The following is a 23,170-nucleotide window of genomic DNA, read 5'->3' as shown; positions in this document are numbered from 1 at the left end:
GGTGTAATATCCCATCACTTACATATATTGTAAGTGATGGAAAAATGCACATGCAAGACTCTTACCAGACAGAGAGTAGTCAGTGTTGGTAATGTGCATGGCCTGTGAGTACGATACACTTGGCTGGATCTCATGGCCCTTGTCCCTCTGCCTCTGTCTGTACCACACAAACAGACTAAGCATGGCCATGATGATGAGGAGGAGAAAGATGATGCCCATGACAGCCCCTGCCGACTGGCGTTCGGAGCCTCGTGCTGGACTGATCTTTGTGTATGGGTTCAGCTCTTCCATCATCAGAGCTGCTACAGAGAAAGCAGAAAAAGTGGGTCGTTTAAACAATGCGTACACATCTGTGTTTGAGCGATAATACCCCGTAAAGCCTCGGCCATCTCAATCACCTCTCACCTTGATCGCAGCGGATGCCTTTATAGCCAGGGCTACAGTAGCATGTTCCAGTCACATAGTCACAGGTAGCATTGTTCAGGCACTCGCATAGCTGCTGGCAACCATATCCAAATGTACCAGCGGGACACTCTGCATGACAGAGAGGCACATTATTACACCCATCAAAATTAAAGCACTTACAGAGTGGGAGCCAAACTGTTTATAGAACACACACTCATCTACTGGGTAATTTTGCTCAGAGCTAAAATGTGTTGTGCCTACTCAACTCTGCTCACAGCTCGTCCCAATGAAGCCGGTTCGGCAAGCACACTGGCCAGATATGTGGTCGCAGTCTGCACCGTTTTGGCAGCGGCAGACTTCGGAGCAGTCCCTGCCGTAGAACCCTGAAGGACAGCCTGGGACAGAGATGTATAAAATGTTGGGGTGGGAGGAGTGGTGAAAACAAAGAGAAGGGAAGACAACATAGAGAGTCAAGGTCAAATCGCAAAGGAACGAGGAAATCAATATCACTCAATGTCTCTGCTGCATACTCAATAAGAGACAATGTGAATGAATTGAAATGAAACATTTCCTGCTTCTGCAGAAAATGCTGTTATGCTGTCAACATAACCTAGAGGTGGAAATAAAGAAGAAGACAACTGCAAATAGTAAGAATCTATATGAGAGAAGAGAGGGGAAAACAAATGTAATTTTCATGCACAATAGCAGGAGCTCCACACTGCAAACAATACTGAATAAACCCCTCGAGGTGATGGATAATGGAAATTCAAATTAGTGGACTGATATTGATGATCTGCTCTATCCCTGGGTAAATGACTGGGATGTATTACAACCATTAATGAAATGACCATTAGTTCTGTTCTGCTATTGCTCTCTCTCGCTTTAAAAAAATAAAAATAAAAAAATAGATAAAAACATCCAGTTTCCTTGTAATCAGAAAAAAAGCATTGTTTCTCACTTGTCATCTGCTGCAGTTCTATTAGACTGCCAGTAGATGACACTGTGTGTCTACTAACTGGATGGGAGAAACTCACGCTGTGTGCAGTAGAGACCGGTCCAGCCGGGGCTGCACCTGCACTCTCCATCATAGGCACTGCACTGGGCTCCATTGTGACAGTTACACGAGTTGAGACAATCAGGGCCCCAGTGCCCAGAGGGACAGGCTGCAGACGCCAGAGACACAGTCAAACTCATGGTCACGCACTCTCCCTTACATACACTACGTCCTAGACATGCATACATGAATCACATAACACATATGTTTGAGGAAAAGTCCAGACATTCTCCACGCTTTCATACAATATGTTAAAATGATACATTTGGAAGAAAATCCAGTTTTGTCATTACCCTCCACAAGCCCACAAGTTGTAGTGTTGGAAATTGCTGTCAGGTGAATATGTATGGATTATCACCCGTGTGATCGTTAGTTGTTGTTTTTTTTTAGTTTAATAGTTAATGCAATTAAAAAAAAAACACACACACATCAATTTCTCATGCCATGGCAGCTCAAAGTTCTGCTAATGATCTTTGGCCTACAGTTCTGTAAATCAAAGAGCATAATGTATTACAACAATCATTTAAGCAAGCTGTGTGTTTTACATCAGCTGGTGCTGAGGTTAGTTCTCTCTGTGCGCCGGGTCATGAAGATGATTAATGTGTATGAAGGTAAGGGTGAGAGAGAAATTAGGAGTGGAGACAGACAATGAGAGTGGGAAAAGTGGACAAATGAGCAAATTACAGAGTGGATGAAGGAAGGAAGGAAGCCATACCCTGAGAGCAGTCCTCTCCTATCCAGCCAGGAAAACACTGGCAGGAGCCATCAATGGGGTTGCAGGTGCCGTTGTTGGTGCAGAGGCAGATCTCGGCACAAGCTCTCCCGTACCTGCCACTTGGACAGACTGCAGAACAGAAAGAAACAACACACCACTTTACGAATAAACAAAAAAACTGCTCTGCCTCTTTTAAGATTAGAAAAACCCATTAACATTATGACACTAAACTTAGGCACATTACTGTGAACACATTTATGAAAACACACTGATTTTTTGAAAAGGTTGTGTAAACATGTTCCTCTAATGGATGATATCCTTTTATTTGAGTGGACACGAAATGATCTGCTTAAACAAAAGGAGGAGTCAGTCACTGCCTCCTGTGGCACAACTGCCCCATTTCCACTGCTTAGAGTGGAATGAGTGATGTGCCAAAGAATTAAAATAGACCATGTACACAGACCACTGTATACATTTTTAATGAAATTAATATTTCAATGCATCCAGGCACTCTTCAATAAGAAATATTATTTCCAGTGAAACCTCGTTTGTGTTTCCTTGTTGGACCATGGGACAAATTAAACCAAGGTGTATCTCAGTATCAGGATCAGGGAGCTGCAGTGCCAGCAGATGCAATAAACGTCTCACATAAAAGAATAGCCACCGTTAGGAATATCTGATAAGGTGGCAGGCTGTGAAAGAGATGGGTCTGACTCATTATCATGGGGGGTGATTTTAATGATTATATTTCAACTGGTTTTTCCCTCTTCTTGAGAGCTCTTTCAACCTCTTTCAAGCAGGTTGTCATTAAGCCATGAGGTTGGCTCCCCCATACTGTTGCTTCTGGGGATTCAAGCCTCAGCTCACTGGGAGAGCTTCATTAGGCTGGGACTTTGTGTGCTGGACAGAGGACAAGTGAGGACACAATGGGGCTCAACAAGAGGATAATGTGCATGATGATGGCCACCTCTGTCCCTCGTCGCCTAACGCCCGCTCACCAGTAATTATGGTTCAGACAAATTAGGACTCGTTCTCGCTTTTACTTTTCCCTCTTCCTTCAGCTAAGCTATTAAACTTTTATTTGTAAGACATTGCTTAAAGCCATGAAAGAGAATTCAAAAATTCCTCATCGCCTATCTGTAATTTATTAAAAAAAAGAGGTAAATTATTAGAGGAAAAAAATCTACAGCGCATTTGTGTGAAGGTATCTCTTCTCAGAACGGCGGAGAACATTTTTAATGTGGAACCACTGACACGACAAATACAATACCTTGTCACACAAATGAACTGAAATCAGCACGCTGTTCAATGGATGGACAGTGTGGAGACAAAAACTACTGTGACACACACATAGTATACATTCATTCTCTTTCTCAGTTTCCTACTAAATGTTCTCTTTGACCAGACATATAGCTAAACGTCTTGCAAAAAACAAAACCCTCTTTGTAAAACATTTATCAAGATGTCATGACGCTACAAGAAGTAGTTGCTGAGAAATGTCGCTTATAAGGAATAAAAAGTGCCAAACCAAGTTGTTTTCATATAACATCCTCAGTAACGCCACAAAAGAAAAGTTGCCTTGAAAACAAGTTTAACAATAGAAACAGGTGTGTTTGTGCATTTCTTTGTCTGTATATTAATGAAAGCAATTTACATACAGCTCCTTTTGCAGAATTAGGCAAGGGGACAGCAAAATTTACTTAAAATATTCTTTGTCTAAAAATGTGGCTCTTAGCAATTTTCCATCCTCTGTTGAAGGTTGTTTTTTTTGTTTACTTTTGTTTTTAGCTTAGGTTGCATCGATAATAGTCATATTTTAAAGTTTCAAGGCTAAGATGCTAGTGCGAGAGGCAGCAGGTCATCTTATTAGGACCAGTGTGCAAAGAGAGGACTTAAACAAAATGTACAGGAACAACATGATCAGTATTATTCCCTTACAGATTTCTGTATTTTATACAAAGGCATTTTCAAAAATAACCAACAAAAAAAGAAAAAAAAAACACTCAAACTTCACAGTGAATGAATTTCACTGTACGTGAAAGAGCAGGATAAAGGTCAAAAGGACATAGAAGACTACTTGCCTTGGTTGCACAGCGAGCCGGTAAAGCCAGACAGGCACTCACAGTGGCCCGTGACATGATGGCATGGCCCGGTGCTGTGCACACACTGTGGACACGACTGGCTGCAGCGGTGCCCGTAGAACCCCGGAGAGCAGACTGGAGGCAGCAGAGTGTGGCAAGAGACGACAGAGAATCAGTCACCAGCGTTGGATGAAACAAGAGGTATATAGTAATGAAACAAAGCATGACAAGAGTGATCAAGGGAGTGCAGAAAAATCAAGGCTGCAAGAAGTAAAGCAGAAAAGACAAGGAGCGACAGCAAAGACAGGGGAAAAGTATAAAAGTCAGTCTCCATTGTAATCACTGCCATTTTATCTGCAGCCAGAGACAGAATAGTAAACGAGTTAAGAGCATAGTGAGTCTGTTTTACGTCAAGTCATGAGAGCAGCCTGATGATCTATATATGTGAGGAGACACACAGCTGTGTTAATAATGCAAATTTCATTGAAAGAATGTGAACTGAGAGATATATAAACGGTGGTGCAGAAGTTATTATATAACACTTTATGCAAAGATTGTGCAACCATTATAAAAAGCTGCAATTTATATTAAAAACATATTTTCATTCCAGCGCTACACATTCTAAGAGCGCCTTAGGAATACTTACACTATTTTCACAGCCAGTGATTCGGAGAAAACTGTCAGGGGACAGCTGGGTATTTCTAAAATAGAAACCTTTTAGAAACTGACAAAACAACCTCAGTTGTAGCTTGACAAACTTGCAATGTTAAGTTTACCCAGTGGATTTTATTTTAAGCACCAGGTGTGGTGCATTTTTATCATCCTCTGGAGAAGCATGCAATTAGTTAACAATATTTCAGTAAGGGAAAAAGTGCAAAACTGCAGTTACGAGGTTTCTAGCTGACGAGAAAATTATCTGTGTAAATATTGAGTTTGGAGGAGTAACCATTTCCCCTCTCTGTCTCTCACACACACGGCGTGTTTAAGTCTCTCCACTCAAATTGATGTTTACAGGTTTGAGACAGTGAATTCACTCCCAATCAGTGAGTTCATCACTTGAGAGCACCTTCAGACAGACCCCATTCGGAAACCAGCGCTGGCACTCCCAGTGAGCATACCCTCTGATGAGCCTCAGGCGAGGACTGTGAGTCTCCCACTGTGAGGTGGTTGTTGAGGACTGTGCCAGAAGGGGGTGAGAAGTGTGTCAGTGTGTGTGTATGTTTATGTGTCTGGGGGAATGCCATTGGGGCAAAGACACTGTGATTACATGATAGCTGTGATGAAGGGTTTACACTCAAGCAGTTATGTCCAACAACAATTCTTCAAAGATCAAACAAGGTCAGTGCTGTGATGGAGTTTGCAAGTATGATGGTCTCAGTGAAACAGATTTATTTCCTAAGGGTTTAGATAAAAAGAAGTTGCTTCGAGAAAGAGGCTCACTTCTTTTGCAGGACGTCCCTCTGTATCCAGGTGCACACACACATGTGCCGTCCTCGGGAGAGCACGATCCTCCGTTCTGACAGGAGCAGCTGACTGAACAGTTGGGTCCCCAGAAGCCTTGTGGGCACACATTATCACAGTGGATTCCTGCAGGCATGTTACCAAATCTTCAGTGAATGCATATTAAGAAGGCAAAAGACTGGTAAGCTGATAAATTCTAAACAGAGTGCCATCTGTAAAAACACATCATTAAGGGGCAGCATTCACAATGCTTGATCATTGCACATCTTTTCAGGGTTATTAAACTAACATGAATCATTGACTTATTTTAGTTTTGAATAAAGAAGCTGCAGTTTGGAGGGTGTTTTTTTTCAGCCCATCTTTCACACTCTGCTTCTCCTCTCCAAATGTATTTTATTTTTGATCTGACTGGAGCTCCTTGCCAGTGCACTGTGTTGATTAACAGGGTTGGGTCTCAAGAGAGGCCAAGCTTGTCTCCCATTCTCTTTCAGCAGAGCAAGGGTAGTGCATGGAGCTGAAGGGAAGTACTCAGACCACAGTCTGCAAGTGTCACAGTGTCTTTTTTTTTCTGTGGCTTCAACCAAATGCAAAACACTGCATCCATACAGGGCTCTCACTGTGAATGCATTAGCATGCCCATCAGAGCGCCATGTTTTCCTTCAGAAAAAAAAATTCACGCGTGCCGTTCTACATGTATACAGCCGGGTATAGAAAGTGTGGCATAGCCCTGCAATTGCACATGCACACGGTCGGTGTCACACAGTCGCACAAATGCATGCAAACTCTGCAACCTTTCAAGCTTCAGCCCTCAGTTCGAAGCCTCATTTGAAATTTCCTTTGAGCAAGAATATCTGAGAATGGTGTGGCAATTAAAGCTGCATTAGTGCAGTACCTTTGAATTAAACCTGGACTAAACTCTGGGGACTAATGTTATACGGTAACCATGGCACCTTAAGGCTATATAGGATAGGAAATGTTAAGTCTGATGAGTGGGGGGCTAGATGGGTGTGGGGGGTACAGTCGCAGTGATTAAGTCAGAAGCTGTGCCATGGACATCAAAAGGAGGGCAAGGCTTGTGCAAGTGTGTTTGAGGTTCTGCTAGGGCAGGCAGGAAAAAAAAAGAAAAACAGTGGCTGGCTTTACTGTCAGAAAATGAATGCGGACAGAGCATCACATTTTTCAGTCTAATGGTGACAAACAGAGGGGCTTTGGGTGCCTAGTGAGGGAGAAGAAGAAAGAGTGAAAGAAGCCAGAACTGAAGTCTCTTCAAAGGAGGCTTTTCGCTGAGAAGTGCCAGAGGTCCTACTATCCAATTTGTACAGTGAGCACAGCGAAGCAAACCTCTCTCTCCCTTTTTAACTCTCTCTCTCCTAGTGCATGTAAACACACATCACATTACCTGCTTCGTGTCATGGACCAGAATCTCTACAGAAATAAAAGGCAAAGGTCTATTTAACATGGTCTAGCACGATGCCCTCTGCATCAAGTGTCTAGTCAGAGAACTTTTTTAAATCTTTGTTGGCTGATGTCAGGCTCACGACAGTTCAGTAACAATTCTGTGGGTCATAGTCGGCCTAGCCACTTAAGCGCGCACACTCCTAAAGTCAAGCTTCTTGACAATTTAGGCAAGCCTCACAATAGAGCCAACACCAAGTTGACAGCAAAGTAGAATGCAATACCAACCCTGGCACACTCAGTGATATGACAGTGTTTACAAAAATAGCTGTAAACAGACATTTCACTCCATCCCTGACTCAGTCCTGTGACGAATCCCACATAGCCCTCTCTCTAGGTGCTCCTTCCTTCAGAGAGACCGCTGTCAAGCCGCTGCAATTTAAGTATGTATGTGTGTGTTTGTCCGACCCACTGGGCTGCACGCTGCCCCCAGCTCTGCACCCTGGTGACTCAATTAAGGCTGACAGATGGTCCCGACCTGTGCGGGATTCAGAGCATGAGAGGCCCGTTTTGCCGGCTCCATTCTTGCAGATAATAAAACCCACATTGTTTCCCAGAATAAATGCCCGAAGCTCGGGAGGCTGAATGGAGTGGGATGCTGAGAGCTCACAGGCTTGACCTTTCCTGCTGAATCTTTTTCCCTCTCCGACTGCACCTCTCTGCCCAAGCTCAGAGACCAGGTCCTTTGCTAGCCCCCTGTATTTGACATTCAGATGCGACGCTTCATTTTTGAGCATAATGACTCTCACCCTTGCTGTGACATTCATACTTTCCAACCTCCAAGCTTTTTCCCTGTAAGCAAATGGTTTAAATGACAAGAAACAGAGAGCGAACATATGGACGTGCAAACCCCCCAAAAAACGAAAAACTATTGCATCTAGAGGGGATCAGATTCCAGTGGAGAGCTTGTGATAGCAAAGAACGATTGATACTCTGGTGAATAAACGCGGCAGCTGGTTTAATCAAATTTCCCAATAAAATGCAAACTCTAATAAACAGAACCAAAAATAACAATATCACAAGACATATCTAAAAATCTTGAGAGCAATGTGGGCCAATTATTTGATTCAGTTTGCAAATATTTAGCTGATGATTCAGTTCAGTCCTTGTGTGTAGCCGGCATCATATAATATAAGCATGATTGCATAGCAGCTTCCAGCGTGCCAGCCAAGAGAATTAATTTAGAGCTCAATTCTCAACATCTCTCATTCGGCTATGCCACCGGCGCAGTGGCAAAACAAATTGAACATTTAATTAACAAAACACTGTGTAGACATTCTGTAAACATACTGTACTGCACAAGCCATGAATGCTGCAGCATATTTTCCTGTTATGGTAAATCAGTGTGTCTGACTGGCATCTAATGTCTTTGATTTTCAGCTAATGAAGATAACTACTAAAGACGGGCCGCTTCTGCTCCTAAAGACAGACTACTGTGATTTTGTTGTGAAAAAAGGAGTACAAACCTGTCCAGCCAGGGTAGCAGCGACAATAACCGCTCACTGGGTCACAGCCATCGGCGTGGCTGCAGTCGCAGCGCTCACGGCACTCCAACCCATACGTACCCTCCTGACAACGACGATAATAATAAGAAAACTTGATCTAACTCTTCTAAAATACAGCACAATGATGCAAAAGATTTAGCTGGGTCTTCACATCAATCTCTCAGTTAAAAAGAAAGAAAGACAGACTTACAGGGCAGGGCTCGTCACAGTGCTCTCCTCTCCAACCAGGAGAACATGTGCAAGTGCCATCTATAGGATCGCATGCAGCTCTGTTGCTACATAAGCATGTCTGATTACAGCCCAGACCCCAGGCACCACTGGAACAGAGGATGGAGCAGTCCACACCCTGCCAACCTCGAGTAACAGAGAGAGAAAAATCAAACTATAAACATTTATACAAGAAAAGCGACATGAAGGCTTTATATTAAAATTACCAGACAACTGAACAGTCTAAATCAGGGATGTCAGCTCATTTTATATCATTGGCCTCATACAGTCCACTTTGATCTTGAGTGGGCTGGACGAGTGAAACACTCCTTTCTATGAGTGCAAAGAAGTTTAACTACCCACTTGATCCATGAGATATCTTAATAATAGAAAAAGAAGTGCAATGTCAACTGTGCATCTCAGTTTTTCTGCACACCAAAGGAATTCTGCTCTGTCATCACGACTCTTTCAGCATAAATTGCAAGAAATGTGTAAAACTTCAGAAAAAGTTCTGCAAGGTCATTCACAGAAAATGTTGTATTTTATAATTACTGTGGACCCATTGTAATAAACTGTCATTTTTATAATAAATAAATGGTAAATGGCCTGTATTTATATAGCGCTTTACTAGTCCCTAAGGACCCCAAAGCGCTTTACATATCCAGTCATCCACCCATTCACACACACATTCGCACACTGGTGGTGGCAAGCTACATTGTAACCACAGCCACCCTGGGGCGCACTGACAGAGGCGAGGCTGCCGGACACTGGCGCCACCGGGCCCTCTGACCACCACCAGTAGGCAACAGGTGAAGTGTCTTGCCCAAGGACACAACGACCGAGACTGTCGGAGCCGGGGCTCGAACCGGCAACCTTCCGATTACAAGGCGAACTCCTAACTCTTGAGCCACGATCGCCCCATAATAGTGAAAGGAACAAAAAAACTGGAAGCTTACTCAAAATTAATTGTTTATCTATAACTTTGTTGTAACATCAGTGATCATGAGGAAGGTCTTCATCTGAAGAAAAGATGGAAAACTTAAGAAACAGCTGTTTAAATCCTGAAAATTAGGTCCTCCATCACATTTTTAAAATCATTCCAGTAGGCTGGGCCGATTTTTGCCCTCAGGCCTTATGTTTGACACCTTTGGTGTAAATAATGGTGAGCTACAATGGTTTTTGCCCTTGTGCTTGAACCCTAAAGATTAATTTAAATAAATGTGATATGATTCAGCTGCAAAGAGAAAACACACCTCTAAGAATGGCAATGTATGAATGAGCACAATAACTATGGATGGACTTGTATAAATTTATTCAGTCCTACTGACTTTGGAGAGTTCTTAAGTTTCTCTTCAGTGCGTCCAGTACAATGGGTAAAAGATTTTTTAAAAAAAGTGGTATATTGATAGCATCTGGACTTTGGTAACCTCTTCAGTTGTTTTATTGTGTTCAAATATAATAAAGTTTTTACTTCCAGAGAAATATATCTATATGTCCTGGATATATTGCCCCCAAAACATTGAATAGACTCAACTGTTGGCAGTCAAAATTTACGATTCCTCTATTAACCCACGAGTTAACATCTGTGTGCATGAGTGAAATCTCTCAGGAATAATTGATCTGGGTGGTACTATTGACTGTGTATACTGTATATTTGGTGCACACTTATTATTTTTATCTTTTATCTGGTGGAAAACAATACAATCTGAGAAAGGAAAATGTTTTTATAGGCAATGAGAGGTTAGAAGGTAAGAAGGATTTGATATCAGTGAGACATTTATGCAGTGCTGTGTAAAAAATCTTGAGCCACCCCTCATTTCTTTATAGTTTGCTTCCAAGGAGCCAGACTTTCTTGTAATTTTTAAAGTGGCCTGCAGCAATAGTTCTCCAGGCTTTCTGAAGGTCCTTGAAAGTTCTTCTTTTAACTTTGGCTACTTTTTCAGTCATTTTTCAGTGTAGTCTTTGCTGTCTTTCACAGAAATATATCGCTTGGCACCTTGTTATTAGCAGTCTGTCACAAAACCAATAATTTGTGCCTATTTCTTTAGTTGAATCAATGAAAAATGCCAAAGATAACACCGTTTGATGGCCATAACATAATATTTTTGCACCAGCAAGGTGATTCCCAAAGTGCTATTGGCCAAAAACGTGGCATATCTTGGCATTGTGTGCAGTGTGTCCTTAAACACTCTGAGGAAACTGGACAAGTGGAGGACAAAAGAAAAAGTGGCAGATCTGAGTTTAAAAAAGAAAAAGTTGGACTTAAAATCAGTTGCAACAGCTTTTTATTAAGGAATGAATCCAGATTTGAAGGTTTTAGTTTAGATTGTTGAGGAGGAGTTTAGGACAGAGGTACGATAGTGACCATCTACAGCCACGTGTAAAGCATAGTGGAGGCTCCGCCATGATTTGGAGTTTGAGGTCAGTGGTATTGTGACTCTTGTCAAAATGTATCGCATTGTCAACAGAAAATAGCGTCATACATTGATCCATCATGTAAAACCATCTGGAAATTGTCTGATTGACAGTGGCTTCATTTAACAGCATGACAATGATTCTACACACACAATTGCATACTATCAGTCATAGATTGGCCTCCCCACACCATGCTCGTTATTATTAAGTGCTCTTCAAGAAGCCTGGAGAACTATTCCTGAAACCTACATGAAGAAATGACAAAAAAAGCTTGCCTAAGAGAGTTCATGCTCTGCTGAAGAATAAAGGCGGTCATACCAAATTTCATTAGAATTGTACGAACAGTTTTTACCTTGCATGTTGCATTCTCATTCATGTTTGCACATTTCAATGAATCAATGCACCTATTTCACATTTTCCTTGAGAAACACATGGAAATGAGGGGTGGGTCAATGAGGGGTGCATTGTACCATAAAATTTTGTCTTAAGAAATTAAGAATAGCTTATGACATGTATTATTCATTAGACTGGAAAATTGAACAGATTAAAGTTTGTACAGGAAAACAACCCAATGCACAGAATGCAACTGAATTTAGTCCATAAGAATTTATGTGTACAAATGTTCATCCATCTGTTCATCTGCACAGCCAGTACACCTTATCTCATGATATAGAAGACTTGTGCTCAGCCTCATGATTCTTTACCTTCCTTGCAGAAGCAGGAGCCATCAACAGGAGAGCAGGATGCATGATTATGGCAAGAGCAGGTGGACAGGCAACTACGTCCAAACAGACCAGGTGGACACACTGTAGAGCAGTCCTCACTCTGTGGGAGAAATAACGCAAAGTTATGCAGCACACAGCCAACATAGCAATAAATGCTGACACTGGCAGACTGAAAAAGGAATAAAATAGTCTGAAAGGATGTGGACTAAAACACTGGGAAGGTTGACTCTATTTCTCTGTATAGCTTACTAAGCTGTTTACTTAAACAAGTCACATTGTGTCTGTATGGAGACTGAAATTGAATGGATTTAAGAAAGTAACTGAAGTTCAAAGGAAGGACCACACTTGATCAGCTCAAGCTATCTCTTCTTAACTTCCAATTATGCACTCTATATATTCTGACAGCACCTGTTCTGAGCCATGGTTTGCAACCCCATTTCACCCCATCTCTCAACTTCTCTCTTCATCTCCATCTCCCGTTAGATTTCCTTTTCAGCTGAGACGCAGGCAGGACTCCAAAGTTGGAGAATCCAGACTTTTCACCGCTTTCTCCAATCAAGCAATGACTAACTTTGCACTCTTATCTAATCATCTTCACTCTATTAATGCAATATTTTGAGTTCTTAATAAACTAAAGTCACATTAAGTTACTGCCCTTGCCTTGTGAAATGACTTGCGGAAGATGTATTTTGCAAGCCTTACTCTATAAGGGTGTTCAAAATCTGACACTGTGGAGCCCACTCAAGCAGTCAAGACAATGTTGGCATGCAAATGGAACTGGCACACTGAAATGAAATAAAAATATGGCTCATAAGCATAACAAGTTGCTGTTTGCAAGCTTCCCATGGACTGGATTACACTACACTGCATTACATTACATTGAAAGGTAAAGAAGAACATCCTGGAGTTTGTCTGAGATCTGATTTATGGATGCTTATTGCGATGGACATTGGAGATGATGAAACCATCATGAATTGTGAGCCAAACTAAATCACAAAAATATGTAAAACATCTGTGTGTTCAAACAGACAAAGAAACTGGATTTTTGAGTTCGAACCACTTCTGTGGCTTCAACTTTACCGGTTTGCTGAGTGAGCCAACTTAGCATCCCAAACGGAATCAACAAAAAATGGCAACTTTTAAGATACTCATAATGTGTCCTTTGGCACCGGTGTCCTTGACACACTGTCAGCAGCAGTCTTGGACACAGAGAGATAATGGTCCTCTTTTAATGAGCAAATAAGTCAGCATCAGGAGATTGAGGCTTGGGTTAAAACATGCACCTTCCCCACATTAACCCTGCCCATAAATGTGATGCCAAGGGGTCCTTTACAAGTTTGCCTGTGATCATTTGGGAGCAAAACCCATCTCATTGTTGCCATTACCCTGTGCGTCACAGCACTGATGGCAAAAAACACATTGTGCTCGTCTGTGAGACATTAGCAGCTTTCCATGGATTTGACAGCATGGGAATGCAATAGGGCTGAATCTTGTGGTGAGCACATTGTATCTACATTTTAGCACGTGGGCCCTCATCAGACTAGATATTCAGCCAAAGCCACACTAGGCAAAAACAGCGATAAAATCCAAGTAAATGAGTTCCACAGTGAAATGGATGGACAGGATCCCACAGGTATCACTTATAGACCAACTCTCTAACCTCTCACTCTAATATACCATAGAAAAGATTGGCAGCCACATTGGCACAGCCTTTTAGTGTTGTTGCATTAAAATTAAGTATCTGGTAAAGGACATGAAGTACTCCGTCTCTGTCCTCTGCATCCTGCTGTCATTAGAATTTCTCTGCTTTAAAGGCTGAGCACAACCCACCTCCACCGCTCTTGTCCCTCCCTCAGCTAGAGATCACAGCCAGTCTATGGATGCCCACACCCTTTGTTTCAAACCCTGACTTGAGTGACAGGTGACACAATGATTTAGAGTTCCAATTAGAGGCCCAGAGGAGTCCTGAGTGGCTCTTGCTTCGCTCACCAGAGATCTGGGGGACTGCTGGCTGCTCACTGCTCTCATTATCATTTTGAACTCAGTTTAAACATGAGGCAGGAGGAGATGTGCCAGTGGACGCCAGGGGCAGAACACACATCTTAAAACATCTCTCCTCCCCGTACACCACATAAAAGCGCCTGTCTGCGAATGAAATTTTTATCAATCGGTTGCAATAACCTTTGTTCTGCCGCAAACGACAGCTTCAAGACTGCTAACAATAGCAGTTCAGTTACAGTTGTTAAGTGCGGCAAGAAGTTCGACCGGCTGGGGGGTGGGGGAGGGCTGGACAGAGGGGGACTGGCAGGGAGGTGCAGTCTTTCTTCAGAGCTCAGGCAATTTACTGGTGACTGGACTCATGGATAAAACGTCATACAGCCACAAATGACCATGGATTTTGCTGCCTCCATGACTGCGTCGAATTCCACTTGGTTTCCCCCCTCACAGTGCGGACTCCAGTGGTTGGTCTGTTCTCAAGTGGGGAAAGGCAGCTCTCTCATTAGTCGACTGATTCATATTCCTTCTGAGCTGGGAAGGATAGAAGTCTGGATGTGGAGAATCATTATTAATACACGGGCTGTCAGTCCATTGCATAGGAGCAGCAGGACCTTACATAACTACACAGCCGATAGAAGTAGTAACCAGACCAGACCAGGTCGTCCTTGGCCAAAGCACTAAATTCATACCTATTAGTATCTTAATGTAATTGGAGTGCATTTTTTCCAGAAAGCCACTAGCTGACACAACATTGATCAGGCTGGTACCCTTCGAGACTAGATGCAAATGGCACCACTAATTACCAATCATTCTCACTCCTTAACAGTTCATCTAACTGCTGGGTGAGTGAGTGCAGTTTAAAATTCATGCAGCATGGTTGAAAATGAACCTCTGAACCTTCTGATGAGGAGAGAAATCCCTGAGAGATAGGAAAATTGTTTTCACCACCTACAAAGGCAGACTGGAATCCATTCCTAATGCATTCATATTTCACATAAAGCGGTACCAACAGAATCTGTAGAAAAAAAGAAAAAAAAAGAAAGACACCTTACAGAGTCCACATGCTGCAGATTGCAAGGGACAATGCCTGAATAGGTAACATGTAATCACTTTGTCCCAGTCAAAAAGAGCATGTCCAATTACTAGAGCTAAATCAAGCGTGGAGGTGCTCAGTCTGCTCAGACACTTTGCTTGGTTTGCCCCCCGATGGGACTCCAGAACAAAGATGCAGTGGGGAGGCTTAGTCTTATCAGCTGTCCCCCGGGGAAGTGACTTCGCTTGCAATCATAGCCGCAACACCATCATCAACCACATTTTAAAAACTCCATGTGATAATAACAATGTATGATGCATGTCACACAATTACAGGTAGCAGCTACACAGCTCTACCTCTGTAACAAAGTGTTTGCACAGCAGCAGCTTTGTTCAGAGTACAAAAAAAAAAAAAAAAACTCTCCACACACACTCAAACACACCAATCCTCCATATGAGGTGTGTCTGGTCCCATCTGACTGCCTTCTTTTCTTTCCAGCTCCTGCCCTCTAGGTCTATTTAATGGATCTGGCAGTCCTTCCCAGCAGCCGCCAAAGAGAACAGGTGGAGCAAATTAAGACACAGTCTGCGGCCCTGCTCGGTAGCTCAATTCACCACAGTGGCCTGGTGTAAGACACAGGCAATTTCCACCGAAATGTAATGTTGGCAGGAATGTACCCTTGCAGTCGCTGTTGCTCTCTAACTTCAGATTGCAAGACAAGAAATACAATAGGGAAACTGATTGAAGTTACCCAACTAATTTGACAGTTGTAAGAGGGAACAATGTGGCTGCAACAAAAACCGACTAAAACGAAAACATATATAGGTCAAGGATTCAATTTTCTCCCAATTGGTCCAGGAGTACAGATCACTGATGCTACAAGTCAAGACATATCGACTGTATTTGTAAAATACACACGACCCATTATTAATGTCTGCACTGGGAGGTACCAGAGGATTTATTGTGATGCGGTAGAGCACATTTATAATAAGGCGATAATAAAATGTCTCCCCTTGCTCTTGACTGTCTGTGTACAAAAAGCTTCTAAAGTGAAACTGGGACAACTTCCAAAAAAATTATGACCACACTGACACAAACCTTTTACAACAACAGCCACAAAAAAACATGAAACATAAGTCAAAGCTGCAACCTTCACAACTTAGGCTCATGGCGGAGAGTTTCGCAGCATATGGTATGAGACATGCGAGTACAATTATTGGTTAGTGGAGATAGAGATATTCTTCAGTATATTAAAGATCACGAGGAGCGAGGTTACAAATACAATTAACCCTTGAGCATTTCATGAGAAATTAATGTAACCAATAGCATAATTACAAGTTGACATGGTAATTATAGCTGCGAATAAATTAAAATGGACATGCGAGTGTCAACGTGGTTTAGAACACAAAGTCATGGATGTTCAAGGACTGCTCTTTCTAAGTGTTTTAAATGCCGTTTAAGCTTATGCTTGTTTTTAATGCATTTTGAGTGCTCTTTTCTTTGTTTTTCCACCAACTTCTTTTTTCCTCCTTTTCCTTGAGTACACATTGGCTGTGTTTCGGTTTGCATAGCGTAACTGTGGCCCCACCTTGGCATTTTGGCTCTGGGAAAAGAGATCTAGATCTCATGAGATCAGGTAAAGGTCAAATTTGAAAGAAAATCTTTAATAAAACATTATCCTGAAAGTGGCCACAGATATGAGTACAATAAAATAGCAGTGAATGTACATGATACTCACCATGAACCCAGGGGCACATGTACAGGTACCCGTGACAGGATGACAGTCAGCTCCGTTGGCACAGCTACAAGTCAGCATGCAACCCTCTCCATAGAATCCAGGCGGACAGGACTCATTACAGTAAAGCCCTGTCCATCCCGCAGAGCAGGTGCATTCACCAGAAAGCGGGTGGCAGCTACAATATAATGAGAAAGAAATATGGGACAATGACAGGAAGAAAAAGGGTGAGGTGAAGTTTGAGCTCTAAAAGTATCAACACTTCATTCTTGAGCAGGATCAAAGTGTGAAGTCCGCGCCAAAAGCCATTCATCCATCTACGCGTCTACGTGCTCGTTTCTGATAGATGAGGTGTCCCTTTTCTCCTTCGTTCTGTAATGACTTCTATGGCCGATGCCCAACTCTTGCCGGAATCAGAGCATTAACATTGCATTAACTATGAATGCTGCTGAGAAATTATGAATGAAGCAAAGGTCGCGATTAAAAGCTAACTGGATGACATGGCTAAGAGGTGTCCAGACTTCAGAATGAGTGCTGGCATAGAGCTAAGATGAGACAAAATTGAGTTGCAGAAATCTTTATTCATATGGAGAGTCTTTGCTTCAGGGCTTGGTCAGAGCAAAGCTGTGTGTGGCCTTGCACTGATGTCTCACTTACCTGACGGTGTTGGTGGTGTTACAGGGGCAGTACTTGTCACAAATGAGGCCGTATAGACCTGGGGGACAGAATCTCTCCTGGCAATTAGGCCCTTTAAACCCTGTTTCACATAGACAGGCTCCGTTTATATGGTGACACTTGGCTCCATTCTGACACTCGCACTTCTGGTTACATTGCGGTCCATAGGTGCCCACAGGGCAGTCATCCTGACATCTGGAGGAAAATTACAGAGCAATGACGGAGTCTTTTAAATTGCTGCTCTAAAAAATGTCAGGTACATGGGGGAAAAAATGAGTCAAGACTTGTAACATGAAAATCTGATGTTGGAAATGTTAAAGATTCTTTTTGTGCATGTATGATATATATATACAGATATATACAATGTTAATTTCAACAATTGAATAAAATGAATTGAATAAAGAATAATCTGCAAAATCTCAAACTCTGCTTGGTTCCATCTTTTAAAATGTGCTCATTTTTCTGTCCTTTCTCTAGTTCATGTTTTAGGGTTTCAAACACAGACAAATCCCACCTTTCAGCTCTGTGAGTGCAGTTCAGTTAATAAATGATGGTATTTTTCAACAATGTCAATGCTTAATCACTACAGCATTAAAAAGCCTTTACAAATTGCACATGGTCACAAGTACATGAAGGAAATTGAGTCAATTTTATATTTATTATGAGCCATTTTAGTAAAACTGAAACATTTCATTTTGGATACATATTTCATAGACCCTGAACCTTCTAAACTCAAAGGAAAATAAATGCGGGCAAATATTTTACTCTAACCACTCTGTTCACATTTTAAAAGCATAAGATAAATATATAATAGGTTGCTTGTAAAGTTTTATTTGTATTATTATTTTATTGTTTTACGTTGGTACCAGTCACCATCTGATTTTATAGCAGACTACATTTTTGTGTGTCTTCAGAAGGTTAGCTGTTAAATAACCCCCACTCACATCTTGCATCAGGCATTCTTAATAGTTCACATGACAGTGTGAGGCAAGGTCTCACGATGGTTTCACCTGAAACCTCTGCTGATAATGACACTCACCTTTTTCACGCCTTGGCTCGTGTGATGAGGCACATGATCAAGAGCGGGTCAACGACCCTCTTAAGGGAGAACTCCCACTAGGGTTTAAATACCTGGTACTGACCTGGTTGTGTAATGGTGTGGGGGATATTTTCTTGGCACACTTTGGACCGATTAGTACCAACTGAGCATTGTTTAAACAGCCTACCTGAGTTTTGTTGCTGACCATGTCCGTACCTTTATTACAGCAGTCTACCCATCATCTAATGACTGTTTCCAGCAAGACAGCACGCAATGTCACAAAGCTCAAATCATCTCAAACTGGTTTGAAGATGACAGTGAGCTCACTGTACTCCAACGGCCTCAACAGTCACACGTTCTCAATCCACAACAGAGTACCCCTGGGATGCGGTGGAACGGGAGATTCACATCAATACACGCAGCTGAAAAATCTGCAGCAACTGTGTGATGCTATCATGTCAATATGAACCAAAATCTCAGAGGAATGTTTCCAGCACCTTGTTGAATCTCTGCCACGAGGAAATGCGGCAGATCTGAATGCAACAGGGTGTTTTTGGAAAGTGCATGTAAATATAATACTAAAAAACAATAATGCTTTATCATATTTTACGCAATGCAAAGATTGTTTAAGAATTGGAACATGAAATAAAACTCCAGCCCCAGCTTCAATACATTAAATAATATGGATATATTATTAACAGTGTTGCCACAGTTACTTTGAAAAAGTAATATATTACGGACTACTGATTACTCCTTCCAAAAGTAATTTAGTTACTTTACTTTAGAGCAGGGCGATATGGCCAAAAATATTTATCACGATATATATTTGAAAATTTGCGATAACGATATAACTGACGATATAATTGATGCGAGACAAAATACAACTCCACAACATTACTAGTGCAAAAAGACAACCTTCCATTTATTTTCACTTAAACAAGAAGCTGGTTTTTATGTACATTAAAGCTTTATAAAAATGTAACAGTGCAAATGCAAATTCCTTGCTTAAAGTTTAACCAAAAGGCATTTCCAGTAGAAATGGGCTGACATATCCTGAGCATAACCAAGTATAATATCCACTGAAGTTAAAAAGAGGTGCTTTGCAACATGAAACTGCAGTGTGCAGTACGTATTTTTCAGACCATAAGGTGCACGGGATTATAAGGCACATTAAGCGAAACAAAGAAGTCAGATAAATCAAACTTTATTAAACTCATTCTTCTTGCTTCCTCCACTTCTGTACCATTGAGTCATTAATGTTGAATTCTCCGGCAGATACTCTATTCCCATGTTGTTGCAGTATATTAATGACTAACCTTGTATTGTGGATGGATCATCTCAGTTGTTCTCCTGACTGAAGTTTGGTCCGTTTACAGCATCCTGCCATGCGATTGCATTTGTCTCTAACTATCAGGAACCTTAATGTTAACTTTTATAAGTGGAAAAGTGTTAGTGTTCGTCCTCCAGCTTCACTGTTTATGTTATGCTAGCATAGCTGTGTCACTAGCGATCAGGTAGCACATCATTATATACCAGCTAGCCCAACTTCAGTAACCCTACAAACGTCACTGCTGTTTAGTTTCCTGTCTTCATTTATGTTGGACATGATAGCAGAGCTGTACATTTGAATTTTTTCAGAAATCTCAGCGGTAACTAGCGAGCTAACTTCCGCTAGCGTCCTGCTAACTTCTAACTCCGTTAAATGTAATACATTTTGTTTTCATGGATGCCTGGAAGTTAAACTTCATAGTTACACCTGGTAAAGCAGCAATGCTGATCGTTTTATTAAAGATGAAAGAATTGAGACAGTTTTTAACTCTCAGTGATGCTGCAGTGTTCGTTTGACCTAGGGTTGCCAACCGTCCCTTAAAAAACGGAATCGTCCCGTATTTAGAAACAAAAGTACACGTCCCGTATTGAGCTAATAAGGGACGCACTTTGTCCCGTAATACAGTGAGAATCAAAAGTAGTCTATAAATGTTTATGGAATTAACACTTTGTTTGAAAGCATAATTCCCAGCCCCTCTCCTGCTTTGTGACCAATGAGCTGACAGCACACTTATGACAATTCGAGTATGACAATTCAGATTACCGTTCATCTCATTGGTCGAGGAAAGGTTGCTTACGGAGAAAATACCGTAAGACAACAGATGACCACAACAAGAAGCATGGCCAACAGGGAAACAAACGCCGACACTGCGGTGCAATTCTCGGACGACAGTACACCTAAAGCTGGACATACACTGTGCGATTTTCAAACTGCACGATTGACTCACAGGGGTTATAAGTTTATAGGTCACGAGGCAGGGTCTCACACTATACCGCCCGATGCTCTGATGCGACCTGAGTGCTCACACTGTGACTCCATAAAATGAAGGTTATAATAGAAAATCTGTCGCTCGCTCTCCCTCTCTGTCTTTCACTCAGACAGATACGCACGCCACCACCATCAACTTTGCTAAATTGCTAATGAAAAACATTGATCAGGCAGCTGTGATTGAGCAGCAATGTAAATCCAACTATTTTCACGGTTGTTGTGGTCGTGATAATTTTGTGATGCCACATCGAAAAGGCTCGGATGAGCTTTCCAAAGTTCTACAAGTTGTGCCTCCATCGCTTGTGTCCAGATCACACGCCGTGCTGCAACGTCTTTTTCACCGACGTTTACGTGTGAGCAGCTGCGGTGACACCCTCACTTTTTCCATAGGCATGCTTCTAATGGTGGGCGCATGAAGAACATGAGGGGCGTGAAAGCTCGGGGAACCCTTAACCAATTTCTTGTCCACCAGGCCACGGCAGAAGCAGATATGGTATGTAAACATTGGTTTGTTTTTTTTAAACCCTCTGGTTAAGGTTAATATGGGCATGTGCAGTGAATATCAGCGCTATGTGGCCAGAAGTGTGATAATAAAATTTATTTTGTGTAATAAACAACTGCAAGGATAGATGATTACAACAAATAGATGACTAATACATAAAAGTAATACATAGATTAATAATGATGATGAGTTATGATGTGTAATCATGGGAACAAGCGGGTTTACAAACAGGAGCAGCTGATTAGCATTAGAAAAGCTGAAATAATACCTCAACTGAAGCCAATTGTACTAAATGCACTATATGTGCACTGTTACAAGAATATTTTTGTTCTATTGCTTTCTATTAATTTATATAATTTTAAGTTAAGCAGGACAGAGTTCTTTTAAAGAAAGATTTACTTATATTCTCAAAAGTTAAGCATGACAGGCTTCTGTTTAAAAAAGAGACCTGTTTTACTGTGTTAATGTTGTCATTTTGAGCTAAAAATAAATGGCTAAATGATCATTTGTTTCCCATATGGTCATATCACAAAGAATATGCATCTGCTTAAATCAAATTCAAGTCAAATGGTTAAAAAATAATTTCACACACAAAAAAACAAAGGCACTGCGCACGCGCGTTTTACTCATATTCTATCGCAATATTTCATTTTCCTATCGTTGCCTAACATTATACCGGTATTACCGTGAACGGTATAATATGGCCCAGCCCTACTTTACTTTATTTTTAAAGTAACTAAGTTAGATTACTAGTTACTTTATTAGTTACTTTCAGAAGCTGCCAATAACACTCCCCACTGCCTCAACATAAAAACATCAACCGGTTTTGCCAATACTCACTTTATTGGAAGTGTATTTTAACAGTAATGTCAACAATATATCTCCTGACATTTGAAGCTGAACTTTTTCCTGACAGAAATACTTGTTTGTATGAAAATAAAGAAAGTCTTGTTACTTCACTTAACATAAATACTTTTTATAAAAAAAAAACAAAGAAAGTTTTTGACTTTAACAAAAACTTTATAAAAAACAATAAGTCGACTTCATTTAACAAATACTTTTTTATAAAAAACAAACAAACAAACAAACAAACAAAGAGTCTTTCTTGACTTCCCTTAAGATACTTTTTTTTTATCATCCACATGTAAGCACTATTGTCCGCTTTTGTAACTTTGGACTAATCTTATGAAAAAAAAGAGACTGCAGGTCCAACTTAAATTGCCTTACTTTCTTGCAAGTAATTGATTTAAGTTAATCAACTTGAAAACTTTAATAAGTTTATTAAGTGACTTTGATAAACTTAATTCAGTTACTTGTAAATAGTTATTTAAATTGGATTCCCCATTCTCTTTTTTTCAGTATATGTTGTCATTGCATGTTATGGGAGAAACAGTAGACTGGAGCGAGTAAACCAGTGGTTGTACCTCATTAACAGAAGCTTCTCAAACCCTTTGTCAGAAAGTCGATTTCTTTTAGGCGTGAGCACCAAACCTCCCAGACTAAAAAGTCGCTCCACAGGAGTACTTGATGGGGTTGGAGTGTTATACTTTTAAAAAAAATGTCTTTATGCTTGAAAACGTATGCAGAATCTGAAGGTCGTAGCCTGACATCAGGTAGTCCATGACTTCTTTTTCTGCAGAATAGGTCTCCTCCTCTGGCTCTGCCATCTCACCTTGGCTGCTAGATGTAGTAGCACTGGGCACACTGGCAGGTTTTTTTGCCAGAGGAGCAGTGGTGCAACACTCTGCTGTCAGAAGTTGTTGTACTCGCTCCCTCCTTCCTGTATCTCTCAGCCAACTGGCAGCTGCGAGAAGGGCATCTTTGTCGTCTAGCACACCGGTGAAACAA

At 41.3% G+C, this 23,170-nt stretch overlaps 1 protein-coding gene across 9 annotated transcripts in view; it reads right to left on the bottom strand.

Annotated features, from left to right (window-relative positions):
• megf11 (multiple EGF-like-domains 11) overlaps positions 1-23,170 on the bottom strand; it is an 84,622-nt gene that overhangs the window by 4,984 nt on the left and 56,468 nt on the right. For 5 of the 9 annotated variants that reach the window (XM_026175829.2, XM_080303919.1, XM_026175836.2 and 2 more), the window contains 12 exons: positions 17,447-17,659; positions 16,793-16,967; positions 12,003-12,123; positions 8,867-9,030; positions 8,638-8,740; positions 5,696-5,842; positions 4,256-4,390; positions 2,175-2,303; positions 1,440-1,568; positions 672-800; positions 406-534; positions 66-302 (listed from right to left, as the gene is read on the bottom strand). In XM_026175829.2, coding sequence (XP_026031614.1) covers positions 66-302; positions 406-534; positions 672-800; positions 1,440-1,568; positions 2,175-2,303; positions 4,256-4,390; positions 5,696-5,842; positions 8,638-8,740; positions 8,867-9,030; positions 12,003-12,123; positions 16,793-16,967; positions 17,447-17,659 — 1,811 coding nt within the window. The remainder of the gene's footprint in view (positions 1-65; positions 303-405; positions 535-671; positions 801-1,439; positions 1,569-2,174; positions 2,304-4,255; positions 4,391-5,695; positions 5,843-8,637; positions 8,741-8,866; positions 9,031-12,002; positions 12,124-16,792; positions 16,968-17,446; positions 17,660-23,170) is intronic. The other 4 variants (XM_026175831.2, XM_026175833.2, XM_026175834.2 and 1 more) reach the window with 2 other exon arrangements.

The sequence above is a fragment of the Astatotilapia calliptera genome, chromosome 7 (assembly GCF_964374335.1).
Source record: "Astatotilapia calliptera chromosome 7, fAstCal68.1, whole genome shotgun sequence".
Lineage (NCBI taxonomy): Eukaryota > Metazoa > Chordata > Actinopteri > Cichliformes > Cichlidae > Astatotilapia > Astatotilapia calliptera.
This window is presented reverse-complemented; position numbering and strand designations above follow the sequence as displayed.